The sequence below is a fragment of the Pteronotus mesoamericanus genome, unplaced genomic scaffold (assembly GCF_021234165.1).
Source record: "Pteronotus mesoamericanus isolate MK-2021 breed Mesoamerican mustached bat unplaced genomic scaffold, CSHL_Meso_final scaffold_36, whole genome shotgun sequence".
NCBI lineage: Eukaryota > Metazoa > Chordata > Mammalia > Chiroptera > Mormoopidae > Pteronotus > Pteronotus mesoamericanus.
Window position 1 is genome coordinate 14,916,154 of NW_026555313.1, and position 15,345 is coordinate 14,931,498.

A 15,345-nucleotide genomic window follows, 5' to 3' on the forward strand; every position below is an offset into this window, starting at 1 on the left:
CCATCCCCCAACACCCTCTTCCCATCTGGCAATCATTAAAACCTTCTCCATATTCATGATTCTGTCTCTGTTCTTATATGCTTAGTTTGTTTTTAGATAACTTGTTGATAGATATGTATTTATTGCTATTTTATTGTTCATAGTTTTGATTTTCTTCTTTTTCTTAAATAATTCCCTTTAACATTTCATATAATAATGATTCATATAACAATGGATGAACTCCTTTAGTTTTTTCTTGTCTCACAAGCTCTCTATCTGCCCCTTGATTCTAAATGATATCTTTGCTGAGTATAGCAATCTTGGCTATAGGCCCCTGCTTTTCATGATTTTGAATATTTCTTGCCAATCCTTTGCAGCCTGCAAAGTTTCTCGAGAAATCAGCTGACAGTCTTATGGATACTCCCCTGTAGGTAGCTGACTGCTTTTCTCTTGCTGCTTTTAAGATTCTCTCTTTGTCTTTAACTGTTGGTCTTCTAATTATGATGTATCTTGGAGTGGGCCTTTTTGCATCTGTCATAATAGGGACTCTCTGTGCTTCCTGGACGTGCATGTCTATTTCCTTTACAAAATTAGGGAAGTTTTCTTTCACTTTTTTTCCAGACAGATTTCCAATTTCTTGCTCATTCTCTTCTGTTGGTACCCCTATGACGCCAATGTTGGGCCCCTTGAAGTTGTCCCAGGGGCTGTTTATACTATCCTTATTTTTTGGGGATTCTTTTTCCTTGTTGTTCTGTATGCTTGTTTTTTGCTTCCTTATGCTCCAAATCATTGACTTGATTCTTGGCTTCATCCAATCTATTGTTGTTTCCCTGTAAATTATTCTTTATTTCAATTAGTGTAGACTTCGTGTCTGACTGGATTTTTGTTTATGCTGTTGAGGTCCTCACTAAGTTCCTTGAGCATCCTTATAACCAGTGTTTTGAACTCTGCATGTGATAGATTGCTTATCTCCATTTTATTTAGTTCTTTTTCTGGAGTTTTGATCTGTTCTTTCATTTGGACCATGTTTCTTTGCCTCCTGGTTTTGCCAGCCTCCCTGTGTTCATTTCTATGTCTTAGGTAGAGGTGCTTTTACTCTGTGTCCTGGTAGTTGGCCTAATATAGTGGGTGTGCTGCAGGGTCCAGTGGCACAGCCTCTGCTATCACCCAAGCCAGGTTCTCAAGGTGAGCTCTTTGTGTGGGCTGCATACACACCTCCTCTTGTAGTTGAGTCTTGGTTGCTACTGGCAGGTCAAAGGGAGGGATTTACCCAGGCCAGTCAGCTGCAAGGACTGGCTGTGACCATGGACCACCAACTTCCACCCTCCATGGAGTATCAGCTGCACAGGAGCAGGGTGGTGGTGCTCCTATGTGGTCTGTAGCTGTCCACTGTGTGCGTGGGCCCTGGGGTTTCCTGGGTGGTGAAGGCCAAGGTCAGCCCCCACCTGTGTTTTGCCAGGGGCCACCCTGCCTGAGCTATAAAGCAATCTGAGATGGCTGCTGCTTGTGCTGGGCTTGGAGATTCTCAGGAGAAGCCAAACTGTGAATTGAGGCTGGCTGCTCTTAATGAGTGGCCTGAGGCCACTTAGCAAGAGGTACTGGGGCTGAAGGCTCACCTAGGCCAGTTGTTGCTTGCTTGAGAGGATTTGGAAAGCTGTGAAGCATGAGCTAAGACCAGCCATTCATATGGAAAAATCTGTGTTAACTGCTTGGTGGGCCCATAAGTTGGGTGGGACTGTGTCTCAAGGGATCTTCAGGGCAGGGCAAAGAGTGTTTGCCAGGGATGGCATCCGCCTGCCAACTCTGTGGATTTTTGGTGGGAGGGTTCAGAGAGGGGACCATGGTCTCTGCTCACCTTTCTGTCTGGGAGAAAGCTGTCCTGCGGGTCTTGCCTTGATGCCAGACACTTCAGTTCCTCCCTGTATGCCATTGGTACCTTTCAAGCTGTAACCCCAATGCTGGAGCTCAGAGGAGGGGAGTCTGAATAAGTCCGTGTGTGGGTTCTTTAAGAGAAACTGCCTAGGACTCCAGAAATTTCTTCCATCAGCTTAGTCCCTCCTGTTTTTTATACCTAGAAGTTATGGGGACTTATCTTCCTAGCACTGGAACCCTGGGCTGGTGGACCTGGTATGGGGCTGGGACTCCTTGGCCCAAAGAATTCCTCTCAAATTTTTATCCACCACACGTAGATGTGGGTCCAGCCTGTTATGTGTCTCTGTCAACCCTACCATTCTGGATGGACATGGTTTCTTTAATTTTGTAGTTGTCAGACTTTCATTCAGCTCCATTTCTGATGGTTCTGAGTGAGGGTTTTTCTAAAATTTCATTGCAATTTTGATGTGGTTGTGTGAGGAGGAAAGCTGTGTGTACCTATGCTACCATCTTGACTGGAAGTCCCAATGCACAGGATTTGATATTTCAAATAAAGACAGCTCTTTAAGGATCCTTTCGGATCTCTCTACCACTCTCTCCTGCCCCATAGCCCTAACACCTATACATAGATACCAACTATAAACTCTGGACAAAATTTTTAAAAAGCCTACCTGAAGGCAATAAAGGGGAACCAGAAGAAGAGATATACTTGAGATAAAAGTGTGACCCTTGGAAAAAAGGAATGGCATGGTACTGGGTAAGTTTTCTATTCTCATCGCTTTTAGTCCAAGGACAGGCCCTAGGGTGGTGGGATGACTAAAATTTGGAGAGAAACCTGCACTCCCACTGGCTTGGAGAACTAGAGAACAGAGGTGGAGGTAACCACAGCAGCTGGAAAGTGATGAGGGAAAATTCTAGAAGGAAAATACTAAATTAGTGGGAGCCTCAAATGCTCTGTGTAATTTTCCCAAATCTCTACAGACCCCCAAAACACCCATGTGTAAGGCAGATCCAAATGGCTTGTAGTTAAAGCTAACGAGCTGAGATTTGAGGAGCCATCATCCTCAGTGGCATCAACACAGGGTTTGATTCCATTTTCTCCAGTGAGAAAGCGTGGCAATTGGTCATTTAATGCTGGCTGTGTGGCACAGATACGCAACCAAACCACCAGAAGTGATATTTACTCCACACTCCCTGACAATGGAATGCTGAAGGAGATGCTCTTTTCAGGGAGGACATGGTCAGCAATGTTAAATGCTTATTTCAAATAAATATTTTATTGCCTCAGAATAACCAAATTAAACCAAATGCTTAAAAAAGCCAGCTTGTAGGAGGATAAATAAATAACATGTTGCCAAATGACCTTCAGACCACCATCCACCCTTGGCTTCCTCAGGATGCCTAAGTGCACCATCAGTGTACACACATCCAGGAATAAAGGTCTTTGGTTCTAGAGTCAGAAGCCCAGTTAGACTCTTGGTTCTGACATTTACTGTGTAACTTAACCTCTTAATTCAATTTTAAGATAAGAATATCACCTACCTGTCAAAGTCTTATTGAAAGGATCAAGTAGGATAATGTATGAAAAGTACTACTTCACCCAGGGCATGGGTCACAGTGATACTGATTAAGAAAGTTGCTAAGACAACAACCTTCTCCCCACATCCAGTTTCCATTTGGCATAGCAGCCTTCAGAAGTATGTGGACAGAAAGAAATATCAGACTCTGCTTAACTTAAGTGCTTTCTTTTTTCCCTGACATTCCCAACCTATCCCATTTTGAAAAACCAGGAAAGGAAACTAAGCCCATTCTTACATCTAGTATGGGGTTCCAGTATGCTTAGCAATGTCAATCTGTGCAAATGTTTCTTTAGTTTGTATGTCTATATATGTTGAGTAGTTGTATGAGTACACATACAACTAGTTTCCTCACATGTAACCTGGCTTCATTATTTCTAAAACTATCAGATTTGTTTTACCTTTCACATGCTTCTTTGGGAGAATGCTTTATCATAAATTTATATACCCAGCTATCCTATGAGTGTAGACATAGAGCATAAAGTAGAAATCGAGTCCTATACTATATTATAAATAGTTTCAGCTGCAGCCATGCCTTTTGTTATGTACAATATTCAATTTTAGAGTTCATATTCCCTCTGGGACTGAAAGGAAAAAAATTTCATTAGATTGATTTTTCTTGAAGAGCTTTCAAGGCATAGTTCTTACTTTCTAAATGTCCAAAGACTGATGAAAATCATACTATTGCTATTAAAAACATAAGGGTGATGTAAATGTAGCACAAACTAAATTCATGTAAATCTAACTTTCCTAAAGTATCCTGGCAAGATTCAGCTAGTATTTTTTTCATGATTCATGACATGATTCATGATTAAGGAACTGAATATTAAAAATTATAATTCTTAGTAGTTTGTGTTTTTAGAATACTAACAACAAAGCCTTATTTAGAAATTCTTTTCTGGACAAGTAATTAAAAAAAAAACCCTCTTTCTCTATCCTTACCCCCTGAGTAGGAAATATGTATGGGAGACTACTGGAATGAAATGGCAAATAGGTAGAAGAAAAAGTTGCATCCCATATTTTACTGTTTACCATAAAAATTCAGTTCCATTAGCCCTGAGTCAAGACACATGTGGAAGAGCCCACAGTGCGTACAGAACTGGGAGTTTAGTTTGGGCTAGAACCTCAGAAGCTACTTCAGACCATCCCACTTCAACCCCAGAATTTTGCTCCACTCAAGTGTTCCCCTAATAGGTGTGCCTTAATCTTCCATTTAACTTTTCTGCTCTATATATTGGACTAAGCTCTGTTATGAGTTCTCAGGACTTAAGCAAGTTCACAGTCTAATAAGACATGTAAACAAACCACCACAATGTAGTTTTTTATGCGTTATATGAGATATGTAGAAAACTGTCCTACAGACACAGAAAAGAGGTAACAACCTGTACGAAGGAACAAAGATCTCCCGGAAGTGATGTTTGAGTTAGGTCTTGAGGTCAGATCTTTAATGTTTATATCTTGAACCTCTGTTTAACATTAGAGCTGTTTCACTGGGGACCAGTCACTGGAAGGCTGCATTATAGTGATCTGAGTTTAAGGGGTAGCCTTCTGAGAGATCTATTGCTACTCTGTTTTCAGTATGATATCACAGTAGTCAGCACATTTTCTGAACACTAAAGGCAGAAATATGAAAAACAGATTGAGGATGAGTATGTTCACTTCACCTTCAGTTATTCTGGACAACTGAGCTATTTCCCTAACTAAAGAAAGCCTCCCTCAGAAATGGATATTTAAAGCTATATCTTTATTCTAGTTGTGGCTCTTCAGATTCTTGACTCCTGGTTATTGGTAACATTAGTTAAAATAAAATTGACAAGAGATCCACAGACATAGTTTGAAAAACGGGTATAAAGGTAAAGAGTAAAATATTATTCTCCTCAGCTGAGTTATAAAGGCAACGTTCCCTTTGTACCTTTAATCAGCAGTAACAACAGGCATATTAATAAATTCATTCATTCAAAATTATTTGAGTTCTCTCCAACTCTTTCAAGCAGCATAGGAGTGAATGGAAGTCACACATACCTCCTCCCAGGACCAATTTGGAACTACACTAAATTGTGGAGGAATCACCTGGAACAAACAACTGAACAATGGCAAGAGAGAAGCATTATAACCTCAGACAGACAGAAGAATCAGCTTCAGCACAACCTGACTGGTAAGGAGTGCAGTGGAGACTCAAGAAGGCTGGCCGAGTGCTTAAAGGTGGCAGCATCAGAGGGATATTTAAATAGCCAGTTAGATCCCCCTGAGATGAGTGGGGTCTAAACCCTAAGTGGGGACCTTAAGCCTACAGCACCAGAGCCTAAAAAGTACACAGAAAACAGCAAGCTGTGAAAAGTGGCAGGGTTGCTCTCTGACAGAGATGGCTGGCAGGAGATGCAAAGAGCCGTTTAAAGGGCCAACATAAATTTTTATTTGCAGCCATTTAACCTGGGTACCAGCAAAGGCGGGAGCAGAGCAGGCTAGGGACACCTGAGGAGAGACTGGGAAAGGAGGCTTTGGGGAGAGAACTGAGAGAATAGCCAATGGGATATTAGTGATGAGTCATCCACCATATGGCAGGAGCCATCTTGAGTAGGCAGACCACCCCCTTGTGAGCAGCAGTGGCATGGGAGGAGACAATAGCCCTGCCCCCAGGAGGGACTCTGCCCCACCCTGTGGTGCCTATGCCTGACTGCTAAGAGCTGAGTGACTAGATTAACAACTGAACGTGACAGACACAGACAGTAGATAGCTGGAAGTCTTGAACAGACTGCCTAATGTTAGACGGGGTCAACATCTGATATCGTCAGATGCAAATCCAGACAGAAAAAACAGTGGTAAATACAAAAAGCTACTAAGACAAAATCCACTGTGGTTTTATCCATGATTTGCGATAATTTTCTTTACTACATAGCTTTCTGATGTTCATTTCAGGTTCATCAAGTTTGTGCATATTAAGTCATTAGATTTTATACTAATAGTTATTTCTCTCCTTTCTTATAACAGTCTTAATCTCTTTATAGCCTTATAAATATTGGTTCTTTTGCTTTTAATAATGGGATGGCAGAGGGTAGTTATTTTTGCAGATGTGGGTTTGTTTCCTGGGCTTTGTGGTTTTGTTCTGGCAGCACCTGCATAAAAACACAAGATGTGGTGGGCACAGTGACCCTGAGTCAACCAGCTGGAGGGAAGACCCACCGAGAATGATCAAACAACAATCAAAAACTAAATACATCCAGAGGGCAGCATAAACAGCATAAAAAGCATCTGAAAAGCGTCAAGTTCAGGAGATAGAGGAGACTATAAAACTGAATCTCACTAGTCCCCTACCATAGGAGTTCACATCACAGAGTCAGGAAGTCAAGACAGATCAATTTAAGAAGCAGAAGCAAAAAAGAAGAGTCCCACAAAAGGGAAGACATAGAAACACCCACCAATCGAAGGGAAAGGAGGAATCTCCAGAAAGAGAACTAAATGAAATAGAGGCAAGTAAACTGTCAGATATTGAGTTCAAAACAATGGTTATAAGGATGCTCAATGAGCTCAGTTAGCTCAGGGAGAATTACCAAAAACTACAGGGAAACTACGAGGGACTTACTGCAAACTATATCAGATGGGAATGGACATAGAAACTATCAATAAGAGACAAGAGAAAATGAAGAATATGATTCCTGAATTGAAGAACACAGTAGAAGGAGGCAAAAACAGGCTAGATTAAACAGAGGCTTGAAACAGCAAGCTGGAGGATAAGGTAGAAAAAAGATCTCAGAAGGAGCAAGAAAATGAAAAAAGACTCCAAAAGAATGAAGAGGCATTTAGGGGAATGCAGGACAACCTGGAACAAAATAATATCCATAATATAGGGACACCAGAAGGAGAAGAAGAGGAAGAAGGGACAGAGAACTTGTTTGAAAAAGTCATGATGGAAAACTTCCTTAATTGGAGGAGAGAAAGTCACACAAGTTGAGGTAGCACAGAGGGTCCCATTCAAGAGGAACCCAGTGAGGCCCACTCCAAGACACATCATCATTGAAATAGCAAATATCAAAGATAAAGAGAGAATCCTAAAGGCAGCAAGGCAGAAACAGGTAGTAGCATTCAAGGGAGCCCCGATACGGCTAGCAGCTGACTTTTCAACAGAAACGCTGCAAGCCAGAAGGAAGAGGCAAGAAATATTCCAAGTCATGAAAAGCAAAGGCCTGCAACCAAGACTGCTCTACCCAGCAAAGCTCTCAATTAAAATGGAAGGCAAAATAAGGAGTTTCCCAGACAAAAGAAAGCTAAAAGAATATACCTCCACCAAACCAGCACTGCAAGATATGCTAAAGGGACTGGTATAAGAAGATGAAGAAAAAGACTGAGGAAGAGAGGAACACAGGTACAAAGGGAAAAAATGAATAACTGCCTATCAATAATAACTTTAAGTGTAAATGGACTAAATGCTCCAATCAAAAGACATAGGGTAGTTGAATTGACTAAAAGCATGACTCACATATATGCTGCCTACAAGAGACCCACCTCAGAAAAGACCTACAGAGACTGCAAGTAAAGGGATGGAAAAAAATATTCTAAGCAATGGGACAGGAAAAAAAACCGGGGTAGTAATCCACATATCAGATAAAATAGATTTCAAAACAAAGGCCATAAAAAGAGACACAGAAGGACACTTCATCATACTCAAAGGAAGAATCTATCAAGAAGACATAAACATTGTAAACCTATATGCACCCAAAAGAGGAGCACCCAAATATATAAGGAAAACATATTGACTTGGAGGACTTCAAGAAAGAGATAGACAGTAACACACTGATAGTAGGGGATTTTAACACCCCACTTTCAAGAATAGATAGAACTTCCAAACAAAATATCAACAAGGATATTGGAACTGAAAGATGCATTATATCAAGTGGACTTAACTGATATATATAGAACCTTTCATCCAAAAGAAGCAAAATAAACATCCTTTTTTAAAAAATTAATTTATTTTTTCAAATACATTTGTCTCTGCCTACCCCCCACTACTTGCCCTTGCCCCCTCCCTCCCTTCCTCCCTCCCTCCCTCAACTCTTCCCCTTTGGTTTTGTCCATGAGTCCTTGCTATATGAAAATAAACATCCTTTTCAAATGCACATGGAACATTTTCAACGATAGACCACATGATAGGACACAAAACAAGCCTCAACAAATTCAGGAAAACTGAAGTAATAACAAACATTTTCTTGTACCACAAGGGCTTGAAACTAGAAACCAAGCTCAAGGAAAAAACTCAAAAACATTCAAATTGTTGGAGACTGAATAGCATGCTATTAAACAGTGAACAGGTCAATAATGAGATCAAAGAAGAAATCAAAAAGTTTCTGGAAACAAATGAATATGAACACACAACAGTCCCAACAGTGTATGGGACACAGTGAAGGCAATCCTGAGAGGGAAGTACATAGCAATACAGGCCTACCTAAAAAGGATAGAAACATTTCAAATAAACGATCTAACCCTACAAGTTCAAGTCAGGAGAAACAACAACAAACAAAGCCCAGAGCGAGTAGAAGGAAGGAAATGCTAAAGATCAGAGCAGAACTGAATGACATAGAGACTGCAAGAACAATTCAAAGGATCAGCAAATCCAGGAACTGGTTCTTTGGAAAGATAAACAAATTCAACAAGCCTCTAAGCAGACATATGAAGAACAAAAGGGAGAGGACCCAAGTAAATAATATCAGAAATGAAAGAGGAGAAATAACAACTAACACTACAGACACAAAGAATCATAAGAAATTACTATGAACAATTCTATGCCAAGAAATGTGAAAACCTTGATGAAATGGACAAATTTCTAGAAAAGTATAACCTTCCAACACTGAATGAAGAAGCAGCAGGAAGCCTGAACAAACCGATTAAGAGCTGATGAAATTGAAGCAGTAATCAAAAAACTCCAGGTACACAAAAGCCCTGGACTGGACATTTTCACAAGAGAATTTTACAAAACATTTAAGGAAGAGCTAACCCCTGTCCTTTTCAGGCTATTCCAAAAAATCCAAGAAGAGGGAAGACTCCCAAACTCTTCTTATGAGGCCAGCACCATCCTAATCCCAAAACCAGATAAAGACACAACAAAGAAAAAAACTGCAGGTCAATATCACTGATGAACATAGACGCTGCAATCCTCAACAAAATATTGGCAAACTGCATCTAGCAATACATGAAAAAGATCATCCACCATGATCAAGTGGGATTCACACCAGGGATGCAAGGATGGTTCAGTATTTGCAAAATAAACGTAATACATCACATAACAAAAGGAAAGATAAAAACTACACGATCTTATCAATAAATGTGGAAAAAGCTTTTGATGAGGTATAGCATCCACGTATGATAAAAGTACTCAGTAAAGTGGGAATAAAGGGTGCATATCTCAACATAATAAAGGCCATATATGAAAAACCTACAGCTAACATCATACTCAATGCGCAAATACTACAAGCTTTTCCATTAAGATCAGGAGCAAGCCAAGGTTGTCCACTTTCACCACTTCTATTCAACATAGTATTGGAAGTCCTAGCCACAGAGATCAGACAAGAAAAAGAAATAAAAGGCATCCAAACAGGAAATGATGAAGTAAAACTATCATTGTTTGCAGATGACATGATAGTGTACATATAAAACCCCACAGACTCCACTAAAAAACTATTCGATGTAATAAGTAAATTTGGCAAAACAGCAGGATACAAAGTGAATATTCAGAAATCAAAGGAATTTTTATACCAACAATGAAATATCAGAGCCAGAAATCAGGGAAAAGAAATCCTATTTGCTATAGCAACAAGAAAAATAAATTACCTAGGAATAAACTCCACCAAGGAGGTAAAAGATCTGTACGCAGAAAACTATACAACACTGAAGAAAGAAATTAAGGAATACACAATAAATGGAAGCATATATCGTGTTCATGAATTGGAAGAATTAACATCATCAAAGTATCCATACTACCCAAAGCAATTTATAGATTCAATGCAATCTCTATTAAAACACCAATGATTCATCTCACAGATATAGAACAAACATTTCAAGAGTTTATATAGGCGCATAAACGACCCTGAATAGCTACAGAAATTTTGAGAAAGAAAAACAAAGTAAGAGGGATCAGAATACCTGACATCAAACTATATTATAAGGCCACTGTAATCAAAACAGTCTGGTACTGGCGTAAGAACAGACACATAGATCAATGGAACAGAATAGAGAGCCAAGAAATAAACTCATGCCTCTATGGTCAATTAATATTTGACAAAGGGGGCAGAAGCATAAATTGGACTAAAAATAGCCTCTTCAACAAATGGTGCGTAAAACTGGACAGCTACATGTAAAATATTGACATTCAACCACCAACTGACACCATACGCAAAAATAAACTCAAGATGGATAAAAGGCTTAAATATAAGTTGCGACACCATAAAAGTCTTAGAGGAGAACACAGGCAGAAAAATCTCAGATATTCCACACAACAATATTTTCAGATATGTCCCCTAGAGCAAGGGACATAAAGGAAAGAAAAAAGAAATGGGACTTCATCAAAATAAGAAGCTTCTTCATGGCTAAAGAAAACATCAGCAAAATGAAAAGGGAAAATATATTTGCCAATGATACTTCAGATAAGGGTTGATCTCCAGAATATATAAAGAACTCACATTACTCCACTCCAAGAAGACAAACAATCCAATTAAAGAATGGGCAAAGGACCTGAACAGACACTTTTCCAAGGAGGACATACACAGGGCCCAGAGACATATGAAAGGACACTCAGCATCACTAGCCATTACAGATATGTAAATTCTAACCACAATGAGATACCACTTCACACTCGTCAAAATGGCCATCATAAACATACCAAGAAACAATAAGTGCTGGTGAGGTTGTCGAGTAAAGGGAACCCTAGTACACTGTTAATAGGAATGCAGACTGGTGCAGCCACTGTGGAAGACAGTATGGAATTTCCTCAAAAAGGTAAAAATGGAACTGCCGTTTGACTCAGCAATTCCACTGCTGGGATTATATCCTAAGAATCCCGAAGCACCAATTCAAAAGAACCTATGCACCCCAATGTTCATAGCAGCAGAATTTACAATAGCCAAGTGCTGGAAGCAACCTAAGTGCCCATCAGTAAATGAGCGGATCAAAAAGCTATGGTACATTTACACAACAGAATAGTACACAGAAGAAAGAAAGAAAGAGCTACTATCTTTCGCAACAGCATGGATGGAACTGGAGAACACTATGCTAAGTGAAATAAACCAGGCGGTGAAAGACAAATACCATATGATCTCACCTATAAGTGCAACCTAATCAACAAAACAAACAAGCAAGAAAAACATAACCAGCAACATTGAAAGAAACAAACCAATAGTAAGGAGAGGGGAGGAGGGAGGGGGTTTACAGGGTAAAGAAAGGGAAGGATCAAGTCAAGAAACGTGTGTAAAGGACCCATGGACAAAGCCAAAGTGGGGAAGGATTGAGGGTGGGAGGTGGGGTTGTAGGGGCAGGGGATAGTGGTGGCGGAAAAATAGAGATAAATGTATTTGAACAATAAAAATATTTGTGTTCTTATTTCCATATGTCAGGCGCTATTTCAGGTGTTGAGAATACAGCAGTGAGTATGCAGACCAAAATCTGTTCCTCCATGGATTTTAGTGGACAAAAAGCTACAACATGTCTATAATATCCCTTCAAAATGGTCCAGAGATGTGAATAAAAACCTTAGATTTCAAGAACTCAATTTGCCATTACACAAGAGATGATTAGTTCAAATGTAAGATGAGTTTTTAAAGCTGATTTTAGCAAGATGACTCAAAAATTCAATGAAAGATAAAGGTGGATGTTCGCATGTGGGGAGGTATATATAAGTTAGTTGCCACTGTTGACTAGGTCCCTCAATTGGTACAAAAGGCAGTTACAGAAATTCGGCATTGATTTTCTGCTATTTCACTCACACTTGTTGGTATCCCTTTTCTTCTATTTCTTAAATAATCTTACTTTCAGACTGAGGGCTTAATGCTCAAACACGTTAGGGTTAATGCTGATCCTCCTATGCTAAATATCACTTTATCATTCTTTATTATGGGGTGGGTTAGAGATGGCTATGTCACAGGGAATTCAGAATAGACTAGTAGACTAAGGAGAGATTTCTATGGAAATCATGTTAGTCTCACATACTTATCAGTTCCAGAATCTGCGCAGTGTATCACAGTCTTCTGAGAGCCATCACTGAAAGCCTTCTTTTTATAATATGACTGTTTAGCGGGAACACACAGTGCAATGTATTATAGTACAAAGAAGGCATTGAGGCACCTGCAGCATTGCCTGGTGCCTCTGACTCTGCAGTGGGCATAAGGTTAAAGGGGAAAGAATAGTGAAGAAAGAAGGAACAGACTGTACTGTTGATTATAAGTTAATCACACCTACTGCTGATTTATAAAACTATCTTCTAAAATTTTCATTTCAAAATACTTTGCAAATTCAAATGAAAAAATAACCCCATCTGGCTGGAAGTCTGAGTCTTTGCCTCTCTACAAATTTTGTTTTCAGGAATAAAGACTTTCACTAAAAAAAAGACTATATGAGGAAAGAGAAGTAACTCACCACTCAGCTGCCGGGACTCAGCCAGGCGGCTGGGCTTCAGGGTGAACTGGCATTGCATCTCCCGGGGTAGCTGCTCCATAAGGAAGGGCTCCTGGAGGTTGGAAGGGCTGGCGGAGTCCTTTGATTCCTGTGTCAGGAGTGCAGTGTCTCGAAGATGGCTCATTTTAATTCCGTAGGGATATTCATGTCCTACACAAAGAGAGATCTAAATGTAGATTTGAGGCTGACTGGTACTGCGAGCATGTGTGCTACATACTGGAATGTACTGCAGTTTGCTCCTGGGACTTTTGGTCTAAAGAATCCTTTTGTTGACTGAATGATCACCATGCACAGCTGGAGACCACTGCACAATGCAGGTGGCCCTACCAGAGTAATTTTAGGGGTGGAGGAGAGGAGGGGAAAGCCAATCTTTTAAGAATATCTTATTTGGAATGCACGGATTGGTTTGCACAATGGTGATGTTTCTTATGTTCGCATCTAAGAATATTTAAAGGTATTCCAGTTTTTGCATTTATATTAACTATATCTGTAAATCTTTACCAAATTCTTGACCCCTCTCAGCCTTAAATCAATGACTTAAAATATTTGCCTTACCCATTACACAGAATTATAAGGATCAAATAAGTAAGTGTTAGTGGTTAATATAACCTAAATAATAAGGGCAAAGTACTATATATTTCAAGCATTAGTAATTAATATTATCCAACACAAGATGTCTGTATGAAAAAGACATTTCACTACTTTTTATTAGTTATATAATCAGGGTTACTCAAGAGCATCAGGACTGGTAGGTTTGATTTATGCTCCCCTCCCACTGCTGCCCACTGGGATAGGTGTTCATAGGCAGCAATCAGAAGAAAGATTGCAGGGTATTAGAAACAGAAACAAGATGCAATAACAAGTCTGTAAACTAGGAAAACTAAACCCTGGACGTCTGACTTAAATATGAATTTTTGCTCATTAGCATTCTAAGGTGCCCTCTATTCCTGATTTATCGCTGAGTGTAACTTAGTGAACTCTCCCTTTTCCTTTTTATATGACATAGACACACCATATCAATGTTCCGTTAATATCATGTAATCCAGGGATTAAGGCAAAAAAAAAAAAAGGAGGGGGGACTACTATGACAGCAATAAAACAAACTTAGTTTATCAAAATAGCAGCAGCTAATCCACACCTGAAGTCTGCAAAGCACAATAAAATATACAATGCAGAACTGTTGTTAAATAATGATCATGTTCTATGTTTCATGGTGTTTTAGTGACAGTGATAAAGCTTGAAGCTGTTTTAAGTGTGAAAGTTACCATCTACATTCATTTAATTAAATCAACATATTTTATTCAAATTTATTTTAGGTATTTATTTGATTTTTAAGCATAACTTTAATTGTGGTTCACCGACTTTCACAAAAATGATACAATTAAAAAAAGCAAGCACTGCAGTTGAGTTTTGTCCCCAGCTGTGTGTATGAAGGACTTGCTTTATGTCTGAGAGTAATCTAAAACAAAACTTGCAAAAAGTTTGGTTTAGTAGAGAAGTTTGGTTTTAGATTATTTAGATCACTTGAAACATTCTGAATTACACAATATTGACCTCATAGGTAAATGAAAGGACTGGATGAGATAATGCAAATGATACATTTTAAATAACGTCTAGCAGAAAGTAAGCATTTCAAAATTAACAAAAATTGTCCATCATCATCATCATCATCTCAAGATCTGCTACAGACACTGTCCCTCATTTTAATTGCTCAATTTTTTTAAACCACACTGAATGACCTTAACTGATCAAAAAATTTTTTTTGGAGATTAATCTATTTGCCAATAATTCCTCAAAACAAATGCTGACAAGTTTGGCTACAGAAATGGCAATGTAAAAAGTATTAGCTAGTTGGAGAAGATTCTTTGGAATCTAAATAGGTTAATCTCATTTTCTTTATGACTCCAGTAAAGTTCTTTAGGATTAAGAGGCATAATCAGACTTTAGATGGTTTTCTGTAGAGCCAACTTAATAGGTAGAAAAGGGAGCAGGGAATCCAAAAACCCAATATAACAAATAAAAATATAGCAGAAGAGGATACCAAATACATATTGCATTCTTGTAGAAAAAAACTTAACATGGTTTGGCAAGACAGTGCTCTCTTTGTCTCTCTCCGTAAAGTGTAAGAGAGGAAAATTTACATTTCTCTTCCCAACTATAACACTAGCTGTTTGAGTGAAGACATACTATTTGTCTAGCACATAGGAAATGCTTGATAGATATTTATTGAATGAATAAATGAATTTTATATGAGATTTAATAT

General features: G+C 39.0%; 1 protein-coding gene across 1 annotated transcript in view; it reads right to left on the reverse strand.

Moving 5' to 3' along the window:
• The window catches only part of ARHGAP20 (Rho GTPase activating protein 20), a 137,209-nt gene that overhangs the window by 16,673 nt on the left and 105,191 nt on the right, over positions 1-15,345 (reverse strand). Inside the window, exon 9 of the mRNA XM_054592207.1 lies at positions 13,044-13,232. Coding sequence (XP_054448182.1) covers positions 13,044-13,232 — 189 coding nt within the window. The remainder of the gene's footprint in view (positions 1-13,043; positions 13,233-15,345) is intronic.